The sequence below is a fragment of the Harmonia axyridis genome, chromosome 1, assembly GCF_914767665.1.
Source record: "Harmonia axyridis chromosome 1, icHarAxyr1.1, whole genome shotgun sequence".
Taxonomy (NCBI): Eukaryota; Metazoa; Arthropoda; class Insecta; order Coleoptera; family Coccinellidae; genus Harmonia; species Harmonia axyridis.
The window spans coordinates 72,662,100-72,684,112 of NC_059501.1; the positions used below are offsets into that span (position 1 = coordinate 72,662,100).

A 22,013-nucleotide genomic window follows, 5' to 3' on the forward strand; every position below is an offset into this window, starting at 1 on the left:
TGAGGGAGAGGGGCATAGAAAGTCACGGCTCATAAAGGTTAGCAAAATAGCGGAATTTTTCCTTCAGTTTCAAAAATTTTTGTAGGACAAAAACAAGTTCAAAAAATTTCACATATTTCATAAATATATGTAGATTTATTCAAAAAGAAAACTCAGGCGCAAGAAAGTATAAGGTGTTGTAAAAAGAAATCCTTTATTTTTGCATAAAGAACAAGGCTTCAATTACCATAGTTAGAATGATCCAATTTAGGTCAAATATACGCTGTGTTTTGTTCGATAACTACAGATCCAAGTTAACAGTTGTGCTTTAGGGGAGCAGCTCTTTGTAGATAATTCCCTGTCAATCCCACTAAACACACAGCAAAACCGTTTCCGATGGCTCACCGTGTTTCGACCACGACCGTTTTTGCTTGACGTTGTCGTAAATGGTCTACTTTTCATCACCAGTCGCCAAGTGTTTCAAGATATATGCTATAGTGTCCATCTTTTACGCGTGCTAAAACTAAACTGAGTAAACTTATCACAAAAGTTTTTGTAGTACGAAATCTCATCTTTTTAACGCCATTTAGTGGAACCCGGTCGAACGCGAGATGCAGGTAACGAAAGCTATCTATGGGAAAAATAATGGATTTATTTTTTCTGCACCTAATAAATAAACACTTATTTCTCTTCAATCAAAAATGGAACATAATCAAATATAAAATATGTAAAACAAAATGATCAAATATTAAAAACTGAATAGGGACCATGGCTCCCCCTCTGGATCCGCACCTGACACAACATCTTATTCTCAAAGCAGAAATTCTCGCAAATTTTGAGAGCTATAACCCGGGAATGATTAAAGAACTCATCGAAATATACAAACTTTTGAATTATATCAACAGAAGAGGAAAGACACTAATAGTTCAATGCATAGATCATGACTTTTAGAAAAATATAGTAAACATAGTATCATCAGTAATTGCAAAGTTGAGATGTCATGCACTGCAATACATAAAGTACAAGAGCATATTTTTTATGAAGATACTGTGGAAATACCGTCCTCAAAGTTGCAGATTTGCAGCCTTATCTTTATACTTAGAACAACCATGAGAACATTTGTATAACCTTATTACAATATAATATTTCGCATAGTTCTGGCTCCGCCCATGTTGTATATAAAATAATAGTTTAAATAATCAAAAACTAGAGGTCACTTCTTAAAACTATACATATTTACTTTACCGGATATGGTTTTTATTTCCTTCAAATGTTTCGATAAAATTAACGCAACTTCCTGGTTGGCGAATTATATCGATGATGGCCTGGTCCAAGATAACGTCACGAATTTTTTTTCAAAACTCGCAGAATTTTGCGAAATTTTTGATTCATAGGAATATCCGTAGACCAAAGTCGTCTTCTTCTAAATTTAAGGTAAATAATTTTTTACATATTTATATATTACCAGAACTATCAGCTGTTATTTGCTTTCAAAAGATTTCTTTCTAATTTTATTGCTTTCAATAAAATTGGAATAACATATTTTTTAAATCAAATATAACTTTTTGTGAAATATAAATTAATGTTATCGGCTGAAAGAGTGAAGTCGATAGCTTTTAATATAATCAATCAAGTTTTTCTCTGTAATATAAAATATTTCATCACAGAGGAAGACTTAATATTTATACCTATAAATTCACAAAAAATTAACCACCTGAAAGTTGGTTGATTTCAAAAGATGTTTTTCCAATTTTATTGAAAGCAACAAAATTAGAATGAAATCTTTTGAAATCAAATATTATTTTTTGTAAAATATAAATTGACGTATTCGGCTGAAAGACTGAAGTCAACAGTATTTTGTATAATAAATCTAGTTTTTCTCTGTAATATAAACCGAAATATTTCGTTACAGGAAGACTTAATTTATATAAATTCACAAAAAATTAACTACCTGAAAGTTGGTGAAGGCCCGAAAAATATTGTTTGCTTTCCTGGTACTCTTGGAACAATTTGGACAGACTTTCAACCACAAATCGAAAACTTAAATAAAGAGGAGTTCACAGTATATGTTTGGGAACCACCAGGTCATGGAAAAAGCACACCACACGATAGAGTATACACTTCAAAGTACCTTCAAGAAGATGCTGATATGGGTTATGAATTCATTAAAGTATATGATTGTATTCTTACATGGTTGTTTTGAATTATGTTGTTTATTTTTCCAGGCGATTGGATTGAAATCCTTTTCGTTACTTGGCTGGAGTGGTGGGGGTAATGCTGGAATGATTTTCGCAGCTAAATATAAAAATATTATCGATAAAATGGTGTTATGGGGTTGCTGCTCGTATCTAACAAAAGAAGATATTGACAGATATGAAAGTACTGAATTTATTTTTATGATAGTGTTTATTGCTTAGTGTCATTATCTTTGTGGATGTCTGGCAGAGATAAAACTTTGTAGAAGCTCAGAGCTTGTACAAATTAGCAAAACCACTTGTTCTGATAATTATTTTAAATCTGTATTATTTTCTAATCCTTCTTGTGCCAATTCGTTAGGCAATGAAGATTATCAAATTATTGTATTCTTTTCAGTAACACAAGACATAGATAATTGGTCAGAAAAGATTAAGGCCCCGTTATTAAAAATTTATGGTGAAGAAGCTCTACGAGAGATACAAAACAGTACATTTCAGGCTAATGTGGATATTTTATATGAAGGAGGTGATATTGCAGCTACTCTCCTAAAATATATTGAATGTCCTACTCTCATCTTACATGGGGCTAAAGATCCATTGGTATCCCCCAAACATGCTCAGTATCTTCATGAGAATATAAAAGGATCAAGGTAAAGCATTGTTTACACACTTTTCAGGTATTGCAATTTCAAGATTTCGTTACAGGTTACATATATTTCCAGACGGCAAGCACAATATACACCTACGTTATGCAAATGAATTCAATGAAATCGTAACAAAATTTCTTTTAGATGAAGATCAAGTGAAGAAGTTGATGGAAAATTAATGTTTGTTTAAGTTGTCCATCTCGAGTCTTCTAGACCCCTATAGGATCCCTTAGAGGCTTAGAGTTTTTGCAAGTTAGGAGAAACGGTTTTGTTTTATGTTGACTTGGTGTTGCTGTGTTCCATCATCACTTCAGCCACATCACTATTGATTGTTTATCCCTTAGTTCATCACTACTTTCTAAGCTTAGGGCTTGAACTCCTGATCTTTGGGATTAGGAGAACAGGGTCTGAAGCAGCATACTAACCAACCTAAATTTGGAATAATAGCTTACTATTGATATGAATTGTCAAGAGATATTAATGTATTTATACTATGTCATGAACTCTCAAAAAATTTTAAATAAATAAACCATTATAATTTGTTTACTTCCTTTTCAACCAAATTATACTTGTTAAGGCAAACACTTTGATTTAAGCTTACCTTTAATCTCAGAGGAATATAGAGACGCCTTTTTGTCTCTTTTTTGAAGCCAGATGCATGAGCCGTTACTTATTATCATAGCAACTTCATATCCCGATTACACAGTTTCGTCTGGATATTTCCAGATATCGATTAACTTTCTCTGGATATCGGTTAACTTGATGGTTTTCTCACAAAAGTAAGTTGATCTTTGCAGCATTGGGTTCTATTTCGTTGTTATTGCTCCAACCACTGCTAAAAACCAGTTATTTAATTAATGAAGCGACTATTAGCAAAGTGCACACAGGTAATATTTTCTACAAGATGGCAACGAATTTTGAGTTTTTGAATGCCTTTCAGCGTAGTCCTATGCCTATCTTTTACCTAGTTCGGTAATTCCATTAACTATCCTGAGATCCCTGAAACTTTTTGCTTTTGACATTCCATCTTTTTCTTTAGCCTTCCCCGTTTCCTTCAGCTTGGAGGTATCACATCATAATTTTCTGAGTCTTCTGTCCATTCTTTATTCATTTCTTTGAGCTGATGGTGAGGTTTATAACAGATCTATAAGTTTTATAACAATTGTTCAAATATTTGTTATTCCTCTGAGCAAAGGTATATATGCAACTTTCAAAACACACAAATGATGATTTACAAATATATTCACAGATTACTATTGGTCTGCGATATTACTGTGATATTATAGGATTCCTTGATATTATCAATCAATTCCAATAATCTAGTGATACCAATTATTAGTATACTCCTATAATTTATTTAGATCATTGGTTAGTTCATAGGTCACCTGAACGCTAGAGGTCACTATTTCTATCTACCGAATACCATTTTGGTATATTTTTCGAGAAAATTGAATGAGGATTGCGATCCATGTTGATTTTTTCTCTGATGAAGCAAAAAATTTTGATGCAGAACTCGGTGAATTGTGCAAGAAAATTGTTGGTTCATAGGAATACTCGTCAATCAAACTCAACTTCTTCCAAATTTAAAGTAAATTTTTTCACTTGTATATGCAGAGTTAATATAAACTGAAATATTTTGTTACAGGAAGACTTAATTTATATAAATTCACAAAAAATTAACTATCTGAAAGTTGGTAAAGGCCCGAAAAATATAGTATGCTTTCCTGGTACTCTTGGAACAATCTGGTCGGACTTCCAACCACAAATCGAAAACTTAAATAAAGAGGAATTCACAGTTTATGTTTGGGAACCACCAGGTCATGGAAAAAGCAGACCACCTGAAAGAGAATATACTTCAAAGTACCTTCATGAAGATGCAGACATCGGTTATAAATTCATTAAAGTACGATTAATATGTTTTTAGACATTTTATTGCCACATGGTATACCGTTGCATGAAATTATGTTGTTTTAATTTTCAGGCTATTGGATTGAAATCCTTCTCATTAATTGGTTGGAGTGATGGGGGTAATGCTGGATTGATTTTAGCGGCCAAATATAAAAATATTATCGATAAAATGGTGGTATGGGGTTGCTGTTCATATCTAACATTAGAAGATTTTGAGAGATATGGAAGTATGGAGATATGAATTTATTTTTATGATTATGTTAGTGTCATTATCTTTGTGGATATCGGGCAGAGACAAAACTTCGTAGCTTAGAGCTTGTGCAAGTTAACAGAACAACTTGTTTTCATAATTCCTTTGAATCTGTATAACTTTTTATCTTTCTCATGTTAATTCTTTAGGCAATGCAGATTGTCAAATTAATGTATTCATTTCAGAAATACAAGACATAGATAATTGGTCAGAAAATGCTAAGGCTCCATTGTTAAAAATTTATGGTGAAGAAACATTACGACAGATACAAAATGACATATTTGAAGCTAATAGGAAGATTGTGAATGAAGGGGGTGATATTTCAACTACTCTCCTCAAATATATTGAATGTCCTACTCTCATCTTGCATGGGGCTAAAGATCCTGTGGTATCCCCCGAACATGCTCAGTATCTTCATGATAATATAAAAGGATCAAGGTAAAGCATTGTTAATACACTTTTTAGGTATTGCAATTTCAAGATTTCGTTACAGGTTACATATATTTCTTGATGGCAAGCACAATATACACCTACGTTATGCAAATGAATTCAACGAAATCATAACAAAATTTCTTTTGAATGAAGATCATTCTTGTTAATATTGATTTCAGTTCAGATTAAATGCGAATAAGTAATAATAATACTATTAATTCATTTTCCGAATTATTGTAAATTAATAGCGTATTCGACTGACTGCACCAGTTTGAATTAATTCGAGCTGATTATGTCATTTAGCTCAACAAAAATTCGAATTAATTCGCACTGCTGTAGCCAGTCGAATACGCTATAAGTTAATACAGACAAACAAAAAATAGGGAAATTTGTTACAATATAGGTTTGATGGAATTTATCGAAAGGTACAAGCAACAAATGAATAAATAAATAAATTATACTTTCACATGTAGTGCCTATATTAAAAATTAAACGATTTTCACAATTTTTCAATATGAGTATAAGTTTCAGAGGTTTTGTTAATAATGGTGTCAAAAGAAATTTATTTTATGAATAAAAATGTATTTGACTCCGCAATATTACCACCCAAAAGTTACTTCAGATTGAATGCTGTATAATCAGTCAACAACAAAAAGTTGGATTATCCCAAAAACCAGATTTCGGATTAAAAGATCAACCTAACTAAATGTTTTAGTAATATAAACAGACCTTTATGCTAATAGTTTGATATTTAGAAGAATTCTCAAGAGATATTTAATGTAAAGTACGCCCTTTGGCAACCCCTACCCTGATATTTCGCCACTGCACTAAGAGTGAGCTCACCTTAAAAAATGAACCCTTTGACTATCTCTGGTCGATTGACCAATTTCAATACTTCTGTAAGTCGCAAAGGTTTCAAATTCGAAGAGATATTTCATACTCGGGTCACCAATATATTTAAACGCCAGATGGTATAAATATGTGATGCACACACAGTGGTTGCTTATTCAACCTCACGACTCAGCTAAATAGAATTTTTAAAATTATTAATTTTCACGTCTGTTCGATAGTTTCTCAGTTGTTCAAGATGAATAAGATAAGTTTATGTGATATCATTTTTATGAGAAGAATTGTATATTCTCCTGATTTATTTTATATTTAGATTCTATTTTAGACATCTTTGTTTCAGAAATTGAGTCAAATTAAATTTTTGCTGATATTGTAATTATTTTAGCCAATTTTTTGTTTTGCGGACCATTTGGCACTCTTTTGTGAGAAGCGCTCTGGGCATGATGACTTCCCTTCCCCTCGCTACGCCACTGGAAGTGGATAAAATACCTACCCGAATCGGGGAACTCCCCTTCGCGAATTTGTCAAATTTTGTGAAGGGCTAAGTTAGCTAGGGACAAAGATCGACGAATTTAATGAACCAGTTGATTCATTAGTAATCGAACTCCTTTTGAATAGTAATAAAAATAGACCAAGCACGTCGATTTGGCATAATTGACACTGATAACCTTCATATGACATTGATTAGTTATCAAATATTTTGGAGTTTTTTACGGAAAAATAAAAATTGTTCTATTAACTCGTTAATTAATGCACTCTATTGATAAGTACAAAAACATGGCAATTTTGAAGACTCTCCATAAGTTTTTATCATCCAAAAATACCCTATTTCATATGAATCGCCAGAAAATGGCATTTTCAATAAAACCAAAGGTTACTATTCATAATCAATATTCAAATGAATAAACAAAACTAAGCTTAGTTATTCTCAATAGAATTTTATTTTAGGAAGAATTCATCGATATCAATTCCAAAAAAATAAATTATCTAAAGATTGGTAATGGCCCAAATAATATTATGTGCTTTCCTGGTGCTTTAGGTACCATTTGGAGTGATTTTAAACCTCAAATAGAAGGTTTGAACCAAGACGTATTCACGGTATTAGTTTGGGAACCTCCAGGTCATGGTTTCAGTAGACCACCAGAAAGGATATTGACCTCAAAATTTTATGAGGAAGATGCGGATACTGCTAATGACTTGATAAAGGTAACTCGATATAAGATGAATGATATTCTCCATTCAGCAAGATTTCGTAGGCTCTAAAATTTGAGCCATTTTCTTTGTTAGGTTGGAGTGATGGTGGAATCTCTGGAATGATCTTTGCGGCAAAGTATCCACAATCCATTGAAAAATTGGTGATATGGGGTGCTAATTCTTATGTGCATTCCAAAGATATAGAGAATTATGAAAGTGAGTTTTTCAAGAAACTAATACAATTTTTGTAATATGAAGTTCTTTGTAGGTATTAGAAATATCAAAAATTGGTCTGAAAGAGCTTCAGCTCCCCTGAAGAAGTTATATGGAGCGGAAACATTACAAGACGTTCAAAATAGCTGGTGTGATGCCATGCTGGAAATAAAAAGAAAAGGAGGAGATATTTGTGGATATCTTTTGGAGAAAATTGAATGTCCTACATTAATATTACATGGTGACAAGGATCCTCTGGTTGGCCTTGAACATCCTGAACATTTAATGACGAAAATCAAGAGGGCAAAGTAGACATTTTTGAACATTCATGTTTCCTATTACTCTACAGAATTTATTTTCAGGTTACATCGATTTCCTGAAGGAAAACATAATATTCATCTGAGATATGCCAAAGAGTTTAATGATATTGTAACAGAATTTTTACTCAGTAAAATGAAATGAATAACATTCTCATCCTGTAGAGAACTTTGGTTGGGTAAAAAGATGAAATACTGCCTTATATACTTTCTGTTTATAAGATATTGAAGCTTTTGAGTGCTTCGAAATCAATCGAGAAAATATTTTTTGTTTAATAGTTATTTGGTGTTTTGATTTATATTTTCATTATTAAAAAAACTTTAGAGCAATGAGTTGTTTGTGAAATAAAAAAGTGTAAGAAACGTAATAAATATCAATATAATATTTTTATGGTTATCTATCGATGAAATTGAAACCTGGGGTTATTTGTTCTGAAGTTTGGATCAAAAATTGATAACTTCAACTACTTTGTGATAAAAAATATTATATTCACTACAATATTGGCATAACTGAAAATAACCTGTGCCTATGCAGGTTTCATAAACTTAAGCCAATCACGATAAAAAACCTTGAACAAACAAATGAAAATATAGGTTTGACTATCTAATTCTTAAATTCTGGGAATGTTTCTTTTTCTGAACTTAAACAAATTCCCTGAGATGCAACATTATTTTGGTGACAAACGCTTGACGTAGTAGTAGGTATTCTACCTATTCTGTTCAGTTCTTCTGGCATGATCACCATTTTCTCTATAGAGTTGAAGCTTTTTGGCAATCGATAAATGCGACACATCAAATCAGCCTGCCATTCTATGATAACTCCTCAATTTTTCGAAAATGTACCTGCAGGAAACACTGGCATTGTTTCAGAGAAACAGGGTGTTTTTTTCTCATAGCAGCTTCCCTTCACAAGATATTTAACTTTTTAATTTGGCATAGATATTCCAATTTACAGTTTTCATCAAATGATATGACAATTTTGAATGCAAATCTAGAGGATGACATTTTTTCTGGAACAGTACTCTCTTGTTTCCTCTAGTACATTTTTTTGGTGGACCAGTGGTAATTTAGTAAAATTTAAAAAGAAACTTCAGTAGTATTCGCTACAGATTTGGAGGAAAAAAAATTGTAGAATTCTCTAGTATTTTTTGGAAAATCCAAATTATATAGATCCAGTTAGTGAGTTGCAATAAATATATTAATTATAAGTTATTTACCCAATCTGCAATGAAGAAAAAGATAATCTGGTATAACCATCACAATAAAGTAGGACTAGCGTTTGTGGACCATGTTTATAGCAGTTTTTTAATTATGCAAGGAATTTCTCATTTTCCTTTGAACCTCTAATTCAAGAACACCCTGTAAATATGCTTTATTCATCGTTACATGTACCCCCAACATCTTATTGGATCAAATAAATGTCTTGGAGCAGTGTATATACGAAGTTATTGAAAACCTTTTTTCCTACAACTTTTCCCCACCTCGCTTGGTAGACCAATGAAATTGGGCTTTTGAGTCGTTTCTATGGAAACGCAATAAATTAGCACATACTGTAAACGAAGGCCATTTTGATTTGAATCAAGTCCATTACTCGAATTATTGAAATTTGTGGAGTTGTAGCCTTTCAGGCTAGTGCCACAAACTTCCACACTCGCGAGAAAAGTTGGACTTTCCCCACTTGTTGCACAATATACTATTCTCGCTCGTGTATTTGCGGCACTCGCCCTTTTGCTCGTGCCACAAACTTCCACACTCGCGAGAAAAGTTGGACTTTCCCCACTTGTTGCACAATATACTATTCTAGTATGGTGTTTTTCGAATTTTTAGGTACTTTTTCTATTTCAATAACTGTTTAAAATAGTTAAATCATTTCAAAGGTAACAATACTTAAAACAGTAGTGAATATTCTCTTTCATAAGTTGAAAATAACCATTATGAATAACGAAAATATATACTTCAAAAATTGACCTTTATTAATAACCATTGATTTCAAATACAGAATAAACAACAAAAAACTGTTGAATATTTGTTGTTATAAACATTTACTATAACATAATAACAATAATATTAAATATATCTTCAATGATCACCTTACTACCTAAGAACCTATAATCTAATCGAAATAATTTACAAAGATCAATTTTCCTATTTTTCCAGTAATGTTACTTTACAAAACTTCATTCCAACTTTTAGGAAATTAACAGATGTAATTTACAAGAAATCTCAATTTCAAAACTTCTGACACAGTGTGATCACACAAAATAATCTCTATTACTTTTGATACTTAATACTAAAAAAAAATTGAAAACCATGAAAGATTTCTCAGTTTTCTGAATAAAATGAATACATTATCAAAACATATATCACTTGTTCATAACAGATGAAATTCTGAATACAATGAGAAATTTCAGTTCTAAAATAAAAATGGTATTTTTTTAATTAAAGAAATTCCACAAAAATATTTTCTTATTCACAAATATTTTTTCAAGTTGAAGTCAGATTAAATAAAATTCTGAATTCAAGAGGAAAAATAAAATATCTTTCTTATCATCCAATGGAAAATTTTTGAAAGTTATTGAAAATTCAACAGAAATAAATATAAAACTTCAACTATATATATATTTGAACTCAACATCTAAATATTGAAAGATTCCATTAAAAGATAAAAATTCTGATATAATTAATATTTTAATTTTAGGACCAAATAACTTCATTCATTTTATAATTTAGGAAAATATAAAATTTAATTCCTAACAGAAATCGTCCATGGTTTCCTGACCTTGCCTCTTAGATTATTAGTGTAGTGTAAAAATAAAAGAAACTACTTACAGTTAACATTAAAATGATGAATAAACTGGTGTATATCAATGAAAAAAAAAAAAAAACAAACAAAAATAAAACAGTCCATCAAAAGTAATGGAGATAGTAAATCTTATCAAACAAGCATTCATCTTCAATATAAATGATAAAATAATAATATGAAATAAGAAACTTTGGTGCATAAAACCAATATGATTGATCCCTTAATAATTTTGTCGATAAAAAAATTGTATGTACAATATTTCTCTCTTTCTATCTACCTTAATTTCTGAAAATATATTAAACATTTGAAGGCATTGTACAATAAAAATACATACATTATTTGATTTGCCCTTCCTTCCTCCGTCTAAAATTTACATCATAGGATCGCAGAATTTCTTTCCCTTAGACACGAAAATCTCGTCATATGCATCTGCTTGTTCCAGCTCCAAAACATGGAATTTCTTGAGCACCAGCAAACTGTAGAACTTCTGGGCAGCCTGTGGATTGATTATTAATAATTAAGAGGAAATATTTACTATAATCAGAAGTGTAAATAATGTGAATCACATATTGTTGCATGCTTGTTCTGGGGGAATATCGAGCTATTATTTTTTCGAATCTTGATCTTGGTCCCAAATGATTGGTTTTGACTCAATGAAGCTAAAATCTAGATGCAAAATTTCGTGAAAAAAGAAAAAAAAAAAGGAATGAATAGTAATTTGAATATTTGTGCGAAACCTTTGACTTCCGTGTTAGAAGAAGAAAAAAAGAAGCCAACAATACAGGGTGAGTCTTTGACTTGTACATATATTTTAACCCAAGATTCCTGAGGTCAAAAGAAACACTTTTTTCCTTTACCATTTTTTCCGATTCGGCCCGGTTAAAAAGATACAGGCTGTTGAAAATCGTTAAAAAAATGTGATTTTCGGATATATCTCGTAAATGGTTGTATCGAAGGAAATGATTTTTGAAATATAGCTTTTTTTTGATGTGATACATCTTCTCCGAACACCAGATTCCATACACATTCTTCTGTTTCTTTGTTATGAACATAACATACCATAAAAATACCAGAAATTCGAAGAAACCAACTCTTAATAGTAATTTGAACGTTCATTGAAGAATATTTGGCTAATTTGAAAAATAAAAGTATTCTTCATATTTTCTCGTACAAAGCGCCGTTTTCGAATAACTTGATCTTAAAAAAAAAAAATTATCTGTGAAATTCAAAAAATTGGGTACTTTGGCTGAATGCAACTCTGTTCTATTGTGGAAAAAAAAACCACAGAAATGAATATTTACTATGATGTCATGTCTCAGATTTAAGAATTAAAGTACTAGCCAACTTAGTTTGAAAATGAAGTTATTTGAATAAGCTCACCTCAACTCCTCGATTTGATTAAAAATCACTGAGCTTTGGCACAGCTCTGATAATAAGAAGATACTTCACTAAAATCAACATTCTTTTTGAAAAGTCCAGATTATTCATAAAACCCATGTTTAAAAAAGTTTTCACAAAATAGTCCCATTATAATGACAACAATCAATATCCCACTAAAGACTGCTGCTATCGAACAATACTGTATTCTTCTTCGGCTCATTCAAACTCACATCGAAACATATCACTAGGACTAGGTACATACTAGACAAATTTTCATGTGATTGAGATTGAATACTTTTATTCTTTTGCTATTCCATAAATTCATCCTAAGAGCTTATGATTGACATACTTCCAAGAGGGCCATAATTGTTTTAATGTGAAAACAAATTAGGTGAGTTGAAAGAAACCAAATATTCTATTGTGGATATTTACATTGAATTTATTTTCAATGCCAAAATCAAGATGAATTAAGTAGTAAAGTTGGCTATAATGTAGGTACACATTAACAACAAATTTGATTACAAGTGGAGTCTAACATTTTCCATTGATTACAGAGCCAGAATATTTTACATATTTCCATATTTTCATACTGATGGTTTCAAAAATATTGATGCATTTCAATATTTTTATGAGATAGTTGGAACAAATCAAATGCTTCATTTCATAACAAATATCTTATAACAATAACAGTGTAAACTGTAAATGAAAATTTTAGGTTAGAACTTAGAACATAGATTATTCGAACCGAACTGCTGTGTTTATATTTGGCATCACTCGAAATTTGAAATTCAAACTTAAAACCACAGATTACTATAGTCTGTGTTAGATCTTTCATAGATGAATATTATTTATTTGAGATTTTAAGGTTAATTCTTGCACGAAAAATAAACAACGATATCATATAAATGAAATATAATGAATGAATGGATATGAGTATCAGAGCTAATATGGGTGGTAGCGAGCTCAATTCGTTATAATTATCGAAAATGAAATAGAAATCAAGAGAAGAATATTTAATCTTTAGCGTCAACGAAATTGGAATAACTCATTTATTTGATTATAAACATACTTTGTTCAACAAATGGAATGTTAAACGTGAGTTTATGATGGTTTTTCTAATTTAGTAGCTTATTTCCAAGGTTCAAGAGGTATATCTTATGCTTGAGAAAACTTCAGTGTTCCGGTTTTCAGGGGTGAATTAGCTCATTTTGAAAATTTAAAATGGCTATATCTTTTTAACAGGGCCGAATCGGAAAAAATGGTAAATGAAAAAAGTGTTTCTTTTGACCTCAAGAACCTTCGGTTAAAATATATGTACAAGTCAAAGACTCACCCTGTATAATAAAAGAAACGATTTCATTGATATATAATTAAGATATGAAGGTGAACTGTGAATTTTAAACCAACCTGTTTCTTGTTGTTCCTGTAGCACATTTCTGTCAAGGTTATTCTGTCCGTATTTTCCAATTTTCCCTTCACTACATTGAACATCTGATAGGCTCTCTTATTCAGTACTCGTTCCTCGAACTGCTCATCTGTTTCATCTTGTTGTTGCTCTTCAGCCTGAATAAAATTTAATGTGTTATTGCGGAAAAACAACCTAACCTATTTTCTTCATTAATGTCGATGCAACTGGGAAATACTTACAGGACCAGCCGAATGTGGGAAATCAAAATCTCCCTGCCAGGGCGAATGTGCCCTCTCCGACATATTACCCGGATGTTGGGGCAACTGATCGTCGTAACCCATATTCGCCATTTGACTCTGGTCGTAGCCCATATTTTCCATCGAAGGCAGGTGGTCATGCAAATTCTCCAACTGTTCCAAGGGTAAACTTGGTTCTATGCCGCTGTGGTGGGGAGTGGCCCCACCGATACCGTGAGCAAGCAGATCTTCTGTTGTGGCGTGTGGAGTCATCGAAGGTACCATACCTCCCATGTGCTCTTGTTCTTGAAGTATTGACTTGACCTAGGGAAATGAAGAATGTGTTCAAAATGGTCTTTTTGACAAATTTTTGATATCTCCCCGAACAGTATGAGTGTACGCGCCTGGTCATCTTCAAATTTAGATATTTTTAAAATGAAGCCTCAAAAATATAAGACAATAAAGGATATGGTCCTTATACCACCTTGGTTACTATGGTTAGTAAGTTGGTGATCCGTATATGTCAAATTGCTCAAAAACCGGTGACTATTTCCTCAAACTTTGGTGAGTTATCTGTCATCAGAGCAACCATACTTTTATTCTGGCTAGGTTCGGTAACCACGCCCATTCCTGTTGGCAGTTGTCATTTTAATACGCAGATTATCGTTTATGAATATTTTTCATGACATCTAACACTCAAAAACTTTATTATTTTAATTATGAAACAAATACTCTTCAGAGCCATTGAAAACTATTAGTCATTTACAAATTAAAAGAGATCAACCATTTGTAACCCCCAAAATTCTGCCAATGAAAAATTTAGTTGACCATTGACAAGTATCAAGCGGTCTGTAAAAACGAAGCAGGTTGCCTGAAACATTGAAAATCACCAGTAACCGCTCTGAAATCCTCGGCGATATACGGACCATACCCATAATATAAAGGGTGTTTTTTTTTAGAGCTATAGAACTTTAAATTTGAATAAAACAACGATGGATTATTCGATTGACATGAATTTTATTTATCTGCAAGATAATCTTGTGGCATTACATTTTAAATATGATTTCTGGCATATGACTGCTACAGCTGGCTCGGATGTAGTCCAATCTGGACTTCCAATTTTCGATGACTTTTTCCAACATTTGTGGCCCTATATCGGCAAAAACACGGCGAATGTTGTCTTCCAAATGGTCAAGGGTTTGTGGCTTATCCGCATAGACCAATGACTTTACATAGCCCCACAGAAAGTAGTCTAGCGGTGTTAAATCACAAGATCTTGGAGGCCAATTCACAGGTCCAAAACGTGAAATTAGGCGGTCACCAAACGTGTCTTTCAATAAATCGATTGTGGCACGAGCTGTGTGACATGTTGCGCCGTCTTGTTGGAACCACAGCTCCTAGACATCATGGTTGTTCAATTCAGGAATGAAAAAGTTAGTAATCATGGCTCTATACCGATCACCATTGACTGTAACGTTCTGGCCATCATCGTTTTTGAAGAAGTATTGATTCCACCAGCCCATAAAGCGCACCAGTCAGTTTTTCTGGATGTAACGGTGTTTCGACATACACTTGACGATTAGCTTCAACCAGAAGTGCGCTTCATCGCTAAACAAGATAAAATCGACGTAGTGCGCGATACTTATTCCGTACAGAACCATTATTTTTGAAATAAAATTGCACTATTTGCAAGCGTTGTTCAGGCGTGAGTCTATTCATGATGAATTGCCAAACTAAACTGAGAATAAATCACTTGACAGCTGTTAAATCGGTCGCCATCTTGAACAGTAATGACAACTTAAAGTTATATACCTCGAAAAAAACCACCTGTTACTTATTACCAGTAGATTTGTACTGATAAGAGGTCAGAAATTAAACGAGGATATCAATAAATAGGACAATATTATCAAATAGCCTATTGTGGAAATATTTGCTCACCTGATCTGCATGTAGCTGAGGCATCTCTTCCATATGGTGTAAAGGTGTGGGCGGTGCCGAGGTGTTATGGTAACCTGGTGTCTGGGGATGATACATGGACGTACTGGGCATATGCAAATCTTCGGGCTGGTGGTGCATCATATGCGGTGTGCCTGGAGGCATCTGCATTTGTTGCAGGTGACTTGGCATACACTGTTGAAGGTGTGGCGACATCTGCTGGGGTTGCATGTGGGACATCATAGGCGTACCTATATTACAGGATAGATTAGCTTACTACCACTATATTAATATTTTCAAAATGTTGTTATATTTCATTTGTAATAAGAATTCGTTTTGGTTGTTTACGATTTCATTATTATCTGATATCTATAAATTTTTTAATGTAAACAGTAAAAAGTTTTGTTTTGACATTTAACTTTGATCTCTAACATTGCTAAAATAAATGTATTGCTGTTTTTTATCACTTACCTGGCATTTGATCCATCATTGGCGATGGTGAAGGCATCGGAACATGCATTGGTGATGGTGGAGGTAATGGAGTCTGTGGCTGCATCATCGGTGTAGGGGGACGTAAAGGTGTGGGCGGAGCCATTGGCATTGGCGATTGTGGGATCATAGGGGTGGGAAGTGCTATGGGTGTGGGAGGAGCCATAGTCGGTACGGACATAGGCGTTGGCGGCATCATGGCTGCGAGCATTTCCTCAGGTTGCATCATCGAATGGTGTGGCGTCATGATATCTGAATGGGACTGGTGATGAGGAGTTTGATTCTGTAATTAAAACGAAAAATTGAAGTTTTTTTTCAAGCTGAGCTATTAATTTCATAGTTATGGCATTGGATAAAGATTATATAGTTGGACAACAGCAGTTCACAAAAAGGATTGTCAGAATAGATGACGCCACCGTCGAATAATTCTCGTAAAGTTAGGTCAATATTGCTTGTTATATGGAGAATTTCATAATCTAACTGTTGATAGTCTACCTGCTAGTTGAAATTATTATGTTGTATTCTTAATTTAGTTTTCCATGAATTGCGACCGTGTTTGTTATGCTTATTGTTAAAAAAAAATTAAAACTTACATGGTCTTCTTGGATCTTTCTCTTACGCCCCCTTCTCACAGGAGTAGGCAGCTCTATTGAAGGCGGTTCTTCAGCATCTCTCACTTGGTCCAACGGCAAGGATTCATCACAAGGGATAGCACCAAATTCATCTGTATTGACAGTTTTCAGGGTAAGATGTCTCTGGTAATTCTGAAATGACATTTCCATTAATTACCTGCTGAGCACCATAGACCAACGTTTCATTACCTTAAAGAGCGCTCTTGCGGGAATAGGTCTAGCAGGAAGAGCAAATAGTTTCTCCACTCCACCAGTCTCTTTCCAGTGCATCAGTCTTTTGGTGGGAGGCGCCAAATCGAGGGTAGTTACAATGTCGCTTGTGTCTGATAATTGATTTTTCATCTCTTCGCCTGATATGTTTTTAACTTCATCAACAATTAGTTTTCTTTTCCGTTTTGTTTTAGTGAATCCTTTCAGAACTGAAGCATCCACAGGAGCTAAAGCAAAACTTTCTTCTTCGTTATTGCTATTTGGCAACAGGTTATTTTGATCCACTGGAGTGTTCACTCGTTCTGGTTCATGTTGTTCCACCGGCTGAGGTTCCTGATGGATTGACCTTATTGATCTAACTGTTGGTGTTGGGGAAGGAGCCACTGGGGCATGATCCATTGGTGAAACTGGTCTTGATTCATCAGTGCTGAAGCAATAGGATTTGGATTGTAAAGATTGTTTTATTGACTAGCAGATTTTGTTTACTGAGAATAGCGTTTGAGGCTTTAGCTGATATTCCTTATATTTCAAAAGATAAAATTAAAATAATTCACCTGTGACCTCCTACAGATGGTGGACCACCGAAATTATCCATGTCATCATCACTATCTTGTGATGTTGCCATTGTATTAGAAGTTTCAGGTATTGGGGGTTCAACAGGAGGCACTTCACCCATCGGAGTGTCATCAAAAAGACCTCCTTCAAATAATCCACCACCTAAAACAAGTAATGTTCACACCAAAAAACTTTATATTTCAAAAAGAACATTTTTACCTATCATATTTTGATCTAGATTACCACCAAATCCATCATCCCTAACAGAAGTGTCAATTTCCATAGGAGTATGTTGAGTTCCAGATGTAGATGGTATAGGTTCTTGGTCTTTATCTAATCCTACACCGTCTAAGGGTCCATCACTGAATAATAAATTACCCTACAAAAATCATAGTTAGAGCATTATAAACACTTAAATCAAATAGAAATACCTGTTCCATAGAAGGTGTCATACCAGAACTATGTCTCATGAGATCAGGGGCATCTGTATCAAACCCCATGTCACCAAAACCATCGTCATTAGTAACTAGAGCAATATTTCCATAATCTTCACGCATTGTTATCTCCTCAGCCCTAGACTGATTCATACTAAATTGTGCCTCAATGTCCACATCACTGAAATTAAATGCATTATGATTCTTCTGTACATATGTTTCTTAAATCAACCTAAATTTTGTTTATGATTCAAAATTTCCTTACTTTAATTCTGGCATAGTAGTATCAAAATCGTGAAATACTTCTGGGAGTGTAATAGCATTAACTGCTGCTTCTCTATGCCCTTCTGGCAAATCAACCATACCAGGTCGAAAAGCCATTTTGATTTTAACGAATGCTTCATTACAATCTTGAAGTAAATATTTAGCTTTCCGAGAATATATTCTAACCACTCCCAAAAGCAAGTGTCCTGATGTTCTTAGGGCCATTTTTACTTTTGGTTGTAAAATACCATCAACTGATTTTTCAATGTTTGTTTCAAAAACATGGGCTCTTGTCAACTTTTTATCCCAATGTGCAGCCAACCAAATTCTGGCCAAAGGGCCTTTTTTGGCTAATATGAAGTGTGCATAAAACATTTTGTAGTTAGTTGTCACTCAAATCTCCTAAAACAGAAACCTGAAACCAATAAACAGTTCGTCATGAGTTTGTATACATCAGCTCATTTACAGTTGTATATAACAGTTGGCGGTAAAGTGAGAAAACATATTTAATAAACAATACCTGTTTTTTCAATAATTAGGTAGTAACGGGAATTGAAAATGGTAAATTATACAGTTTTTCCATTCCCACTTTGAAATTTTTGAAAGAGTTACAATAATATTTCCATATAGTATTCATATATCACAAACGCCAAAATATAACTAAGATGGCGCCTGCCAATTTGGGTATGCGCATGCTATATTAGATTAGAAAGTAATTTGTTTTTCTATGATTCAAAATGAACAATGAAGTTTTGAATTTTATATTGAAAGAAAAATACTGGGTATTCAATAACTACCGATTTTTCAATATAATATATGATATCTCTTAATTTTTTGCATCGAAGTATTTGTTAATATAAATTTTTTTCTGTGGGCTAAAATAAGCGCCAAATTTGAATACCCGGTATAACCATTTTTTAATCTAGGATTATTGGAACGACAGCTTTTTATTCTTATATAATACAGAAAACGGTTCAGCTCAGTTTAACTGAGAACAAATATATTTTTAGCTTCAGATGCAAGCAATATCTAATACGATATAATGAGTTTCAAACTTGAAGCAATCATAACCTAACATATCATTTATTGAATACATATAGTCTAATTGAATTCATTCCTTTATTTTCTTCTTATAAATTGAATATTTATGAATGACGGTTGATCATCATGGCTCAGAAATCAGAAACCATCTTCAAATATGTACTCATCCACTATAGATGGGTTTTTGTCTGTTTATTTTTACTACCGATTTCGTTCCTATTCGATATGTGGTTATTTTGTAGAAATTATATAGTATTTAAGCTCAACAGTGCTCCATCTCAGCATGACGCTAAAGTCAAAAATGTTCAAAGACAAATTCTAAGATGGAACAAGATTAAAGGTAAAAAACCACAACTATGTACCGCTAGACCAGGATGGCAAACTATGTCCTTCAGGCAGGGCATATACAAAGAGACCTTTGAAAAAATTGAAGTTAATTTAGTGGACATATTACAAATTAATTCTAAGAAAAAATCTGTATATGTTGAGCCACTAGTAAACATGGGACAATTAACAGCTATGTTGAATCCTTTAGGATGGACTATTCCAGTTCTCCCAGAACTAGATGATCTTACTGTGGGAGGTTTAGTAATGGGAACTGGTATTGAATCTTCTTCTCATATTCATGGTTTATTTCAGCATAATTGTTTGTCTTACGAGATAGTGTTAGCTGATGGGTCCATCATTAAATGCTCTGCTGACGAAAATACAGATTTATTTTATGGAATTCCATGGTCTTATGGTACACTTGGAATATTAACTGGTGTGGAATTGAAACTTATACCTGCAAAAAAATATCTGGAACTGACCTATGTACCTTTCAAGTCTTCAGAAGATATGGCCAAATATCTTAGGAAAACAGTAGAGAATAAAATAAATGAATTTGTTGAAGTTCTTGTTTTCAATAAAAGTGAGTCTGTCGTAATGATAGGAAAACAAACTGATAAAATTGATACGGACAATTTTAACCCAATTGGACGATGGTACAAACCTTGGTTTTTCAAACATGTTCAAGATATGTTGAATCAGAAAAGTCATGTTACAGAATGTGCTCCATTGAGGGACTATTATCATCGTCATTCGAGGTCTATTTTCTGGGAACTGCAAGATATCATACCATTTGGAAATAACTTCTTTTTTCGATTATTTCTTGGATGGTTAGTGCCCCCTAAAATATCTCTTTTGAAGTTGACCCAAAGTGAAACTACTAAAGAATTGTATGAAAATAACCATATCATACAAGATATGTTGATACCATTATCTTTCCTGAATGAAAGTATAAGTTTTTTTGAAAAACAAGTTGGAGTTTATCCTTTATGGGTATGTCCTTTCAAACTACCCAATAATCCTGGGTTTCTACATCCAACCAAAAGTAATTTTGAGATGTATGTGGATATAGGCATTTATGGGGTTCCTAAAGTTAATAATTTCAAACCGAGAGAAACAACAAGAAAAATTGAAAAGTTTGTGACTGAAAGAAATGGGTTCCAGATGTTATACGCTGATACATATATGACAAGGGAAGAATTCAGGCAGATGTTTGATCATAACTTGTATGATAAGTTGAGAAAACTATATAAATGTGAGGAAGCTTTTCCTGAAGTATATGACAAAGTATGTAAAGAAGCTCGTAAATAGATGTATATATTTATATTAATAAAGGTTCCATTTTATTTGGCACTTTATTAAAATTTTATATTTTCTTATATGATAACGATCAATAGGCAATAAAGATATTTTATTCATTATATTATTGCTTCATATTTAATTCAATCCAATTTCCTTTGACTAATTTTAATGCATCATTACCAACGTTTAGAATAATTCAAGCAAAAAAATCGAACAACCACAAAATTTTTAGTTTACTTTTTGAAATTTGTAGAATCCGAAAAACGAATAAGAAAAATCCGCCCAGTTGCCGTCCAGGTCTTTTTTTATGAATTGTTTATTATGAAAAACAAATGCATGAAATTTGGTCGGAAAATACTGAAAATTTTACCCCCGCTTTTTCAAACTATCTCAATAAGTGAAGAAAAACTATAAAAATAGGACTGAAAATTAACATCAGACGATGAGAGTTGATCCCGAGGTAATTTTTTTCGATTCATCGTTATATGTTAGGTTTGGGAGAAATTAATTACATACATTTTTTTTTAAATATATTGATATTTATTATATGCTTTTTATGTGTCGAAATACTTTGAATTAATACAGAAAATAAGAAACTAATATGTCAAATCTGTTGTGATATTCTTATCTTTTCATATTTCAAAATATTCTTTCTTGAGCGATTTCATCAGTATGATGCCGTTGAGTGATCCCTGCCGAATACACCTCCATCTCCATAGCGGAGCATGGTGACTTTTACGTTGAACAGTAGGGTTTATATCTCAAACGGTTCCAATCTTCCGATATATGTGCAGGTCATGACGCAATCTCGCGGGCAAGCAATTAAGAGTCACTACACTATTGCAAATGCTTTGTTCGGTTTTGTTTTCATTCAGACTGATCTTCCATTTTTCGTAATATTTTTTCAAACGATTCATATGATATTGTATCTTGGATAAAATAATTAAATATGAAAAACTAGTTTCGAATGCATTGTAGGGAATCTATCGATGCCTTCAAAAATATTTCAAAGT

General features: G+C 32.9%; 5 protein-coding genes and 1 long non-coding RNA gene across 8 annotated transcripts; 4 read left to right on the forward strand and 2 right to left on the reverse strand.

The window, feature by feature from the left end:
- Positions 1 to 770: 770 nt before the first annotated feature.
- Positions 771 to 3,356, forward strand: LOC123679250 (valacyclovir hydrolase-like). The gene is made up of 5 exons (XM_045616783.1): positions 771 to 1,413; positions 1,892 to 2,149; positions 2,205 to 2,358; positions 2,572 to 2,824; positions 2,880 to 3,356. Exons 1-5 carry the CDS (start codon positions 1,297 to 1,299, stop codon positions 2,998 to 3,000), a joined length of 903 nt encoding a protein of 300 aa, XP_045472739.1. The 5' UTR covers positions 771 to 1,296; the 3' UTR covers positions 3,001 to 3,356.
- LOC123679765 lies at positions 3,082 to 4,075 on the reverse strand. Of its 2 annotated transcripts, XR_006747433.1 has the most exons (3): positions 3,786 to 4,070; positions 3,423 to 3,653; positions 3,082 to 3,250 (listed from the first exon to the last, which is right to left on the reverse strand). It is a non-coding gene; the product is annotated as an uncharacterized LOC123679765 (long non-coding RNA). The 2 variants fall into 2 exon arrangements; XR_006747437.1 differs by having other exon boundaries at positions 3,423 to 4,075.
- Positions 4,076 to 4,159: 84 nt separating this feature from the next.
- LOC123679319 (valacyclovir hydrolase-like) lies at positions 4,160 to 5,625 on the forward strand. The gene is made up of 5 exons (XM_045616911.1): positions 4,160 to 4,409; positions 4,467 to 4,724; positions 4,803 to 4,956; positions 5,165 to 5,417; positions 5,473 to 5,625. The coding sequence occupies exons 1-5, from the start codon at positions 4,290 to 4,292 to the stop codon at positions 5,576 to 5,578; spliced, it is 891 nt and encodes a 296-aa protein (XP_045472867.1). The 5' UTR covers positions 4,160 to 4,289; the 3' UTR covers positions 5,579 to 5,625.
- Positions 5,626 to 6,870: 1,245 nt separating this feature from the next.
- LOC123679430 (valacyclovir hydrolase-like) lies at positions 6,871 to 8,373 on the forward strand. 2 transcript variants are annotated; one of them, XM_045616949.1, is made up of 5 exons: positions 6,871 to 7,133; positions 7,209 to 7,466; positions 7,517 to 7,670; positions 7,723 to 7,975; positions 8,030 to 8,373. In XM_045616949.1, the coding sequence occupies exons 1-5, from the start codon at positions 7,011 to 7,013 to the stop codon at positions 8,127 to 8,129; spliced, it is 888 nt and encodes a 295-aa protein (XP_045472905.1). In that variant the 5' UTR covers positions 6,871 to 7,010; the 3' UTR covers positions 8,130 to 8,373. The 2 variants fall into 2 exon arrangements, with proteins under 2 accessions (XP_045472905.1, XP_045472913.1); XM_045616957.1 differs by having other exon boundaries at positions 6,953 to 7,133; positions 7,196 to 7,466.
- A 1,561-nt stretch (positions 8,374 to 9,934) lies between these two features.
- On the reverse strand, positions 9,935 to 18,999 carry LOC123679838 (double-strand-break repair protein rad21 homolog). The gene is made up of 12 exons (XM_045617397.1): positions 18,851 to 18,999; positions 18,332 to 18,745; positions 18,064 to 18,247; positions 17,852 to 18,011; positions 17,632 to 17,794; positions 17,057 to 17,504; positions 16,829 to 16,999; positions 16,218 to 16,518; positions 15,750 to 15,997; positions 13,815 to 14,135; positions 13,575 to 13,730; positions 9,935 to 11,283 (listed from the first exon to the last, which is right to left on the reverse strand). Exons 2-12 carry the CDS (start codon positions 18,703 to 18,705, stop codon positions 11,158 to 11,160), a joined length of 2,652 nt encoding a protein of 883 aa, XP_045473353.1. The 5' UTR covers positions 18,706 to 18,745; positions 18,851 to 18,999; the 3' UTR covers positions 9,935 to 11,157.
- A 259-nt stretch (positions 19,000 to 19,258) lies between these two features.
- On the forward strand, positions 19,259 to 21,054 carry LOC123679917 (delta(24)-sterol reductase-like). Its single transcript, XM_045617523.1, has one exon. It carries the CDS (start codon positions 19,498 to 19,500, stop codon positions 21,007 to 21,009), a length of 1,512 nt encoding a protein of 503 aa, XP_045473479.1. The 5' UTR covers positions 19,259 to 19,497; the 3' UTR covers positions 21,010 to 21,054.
- Positions 21,055 to 22,013: the final 959 nt, after the last annotated feature.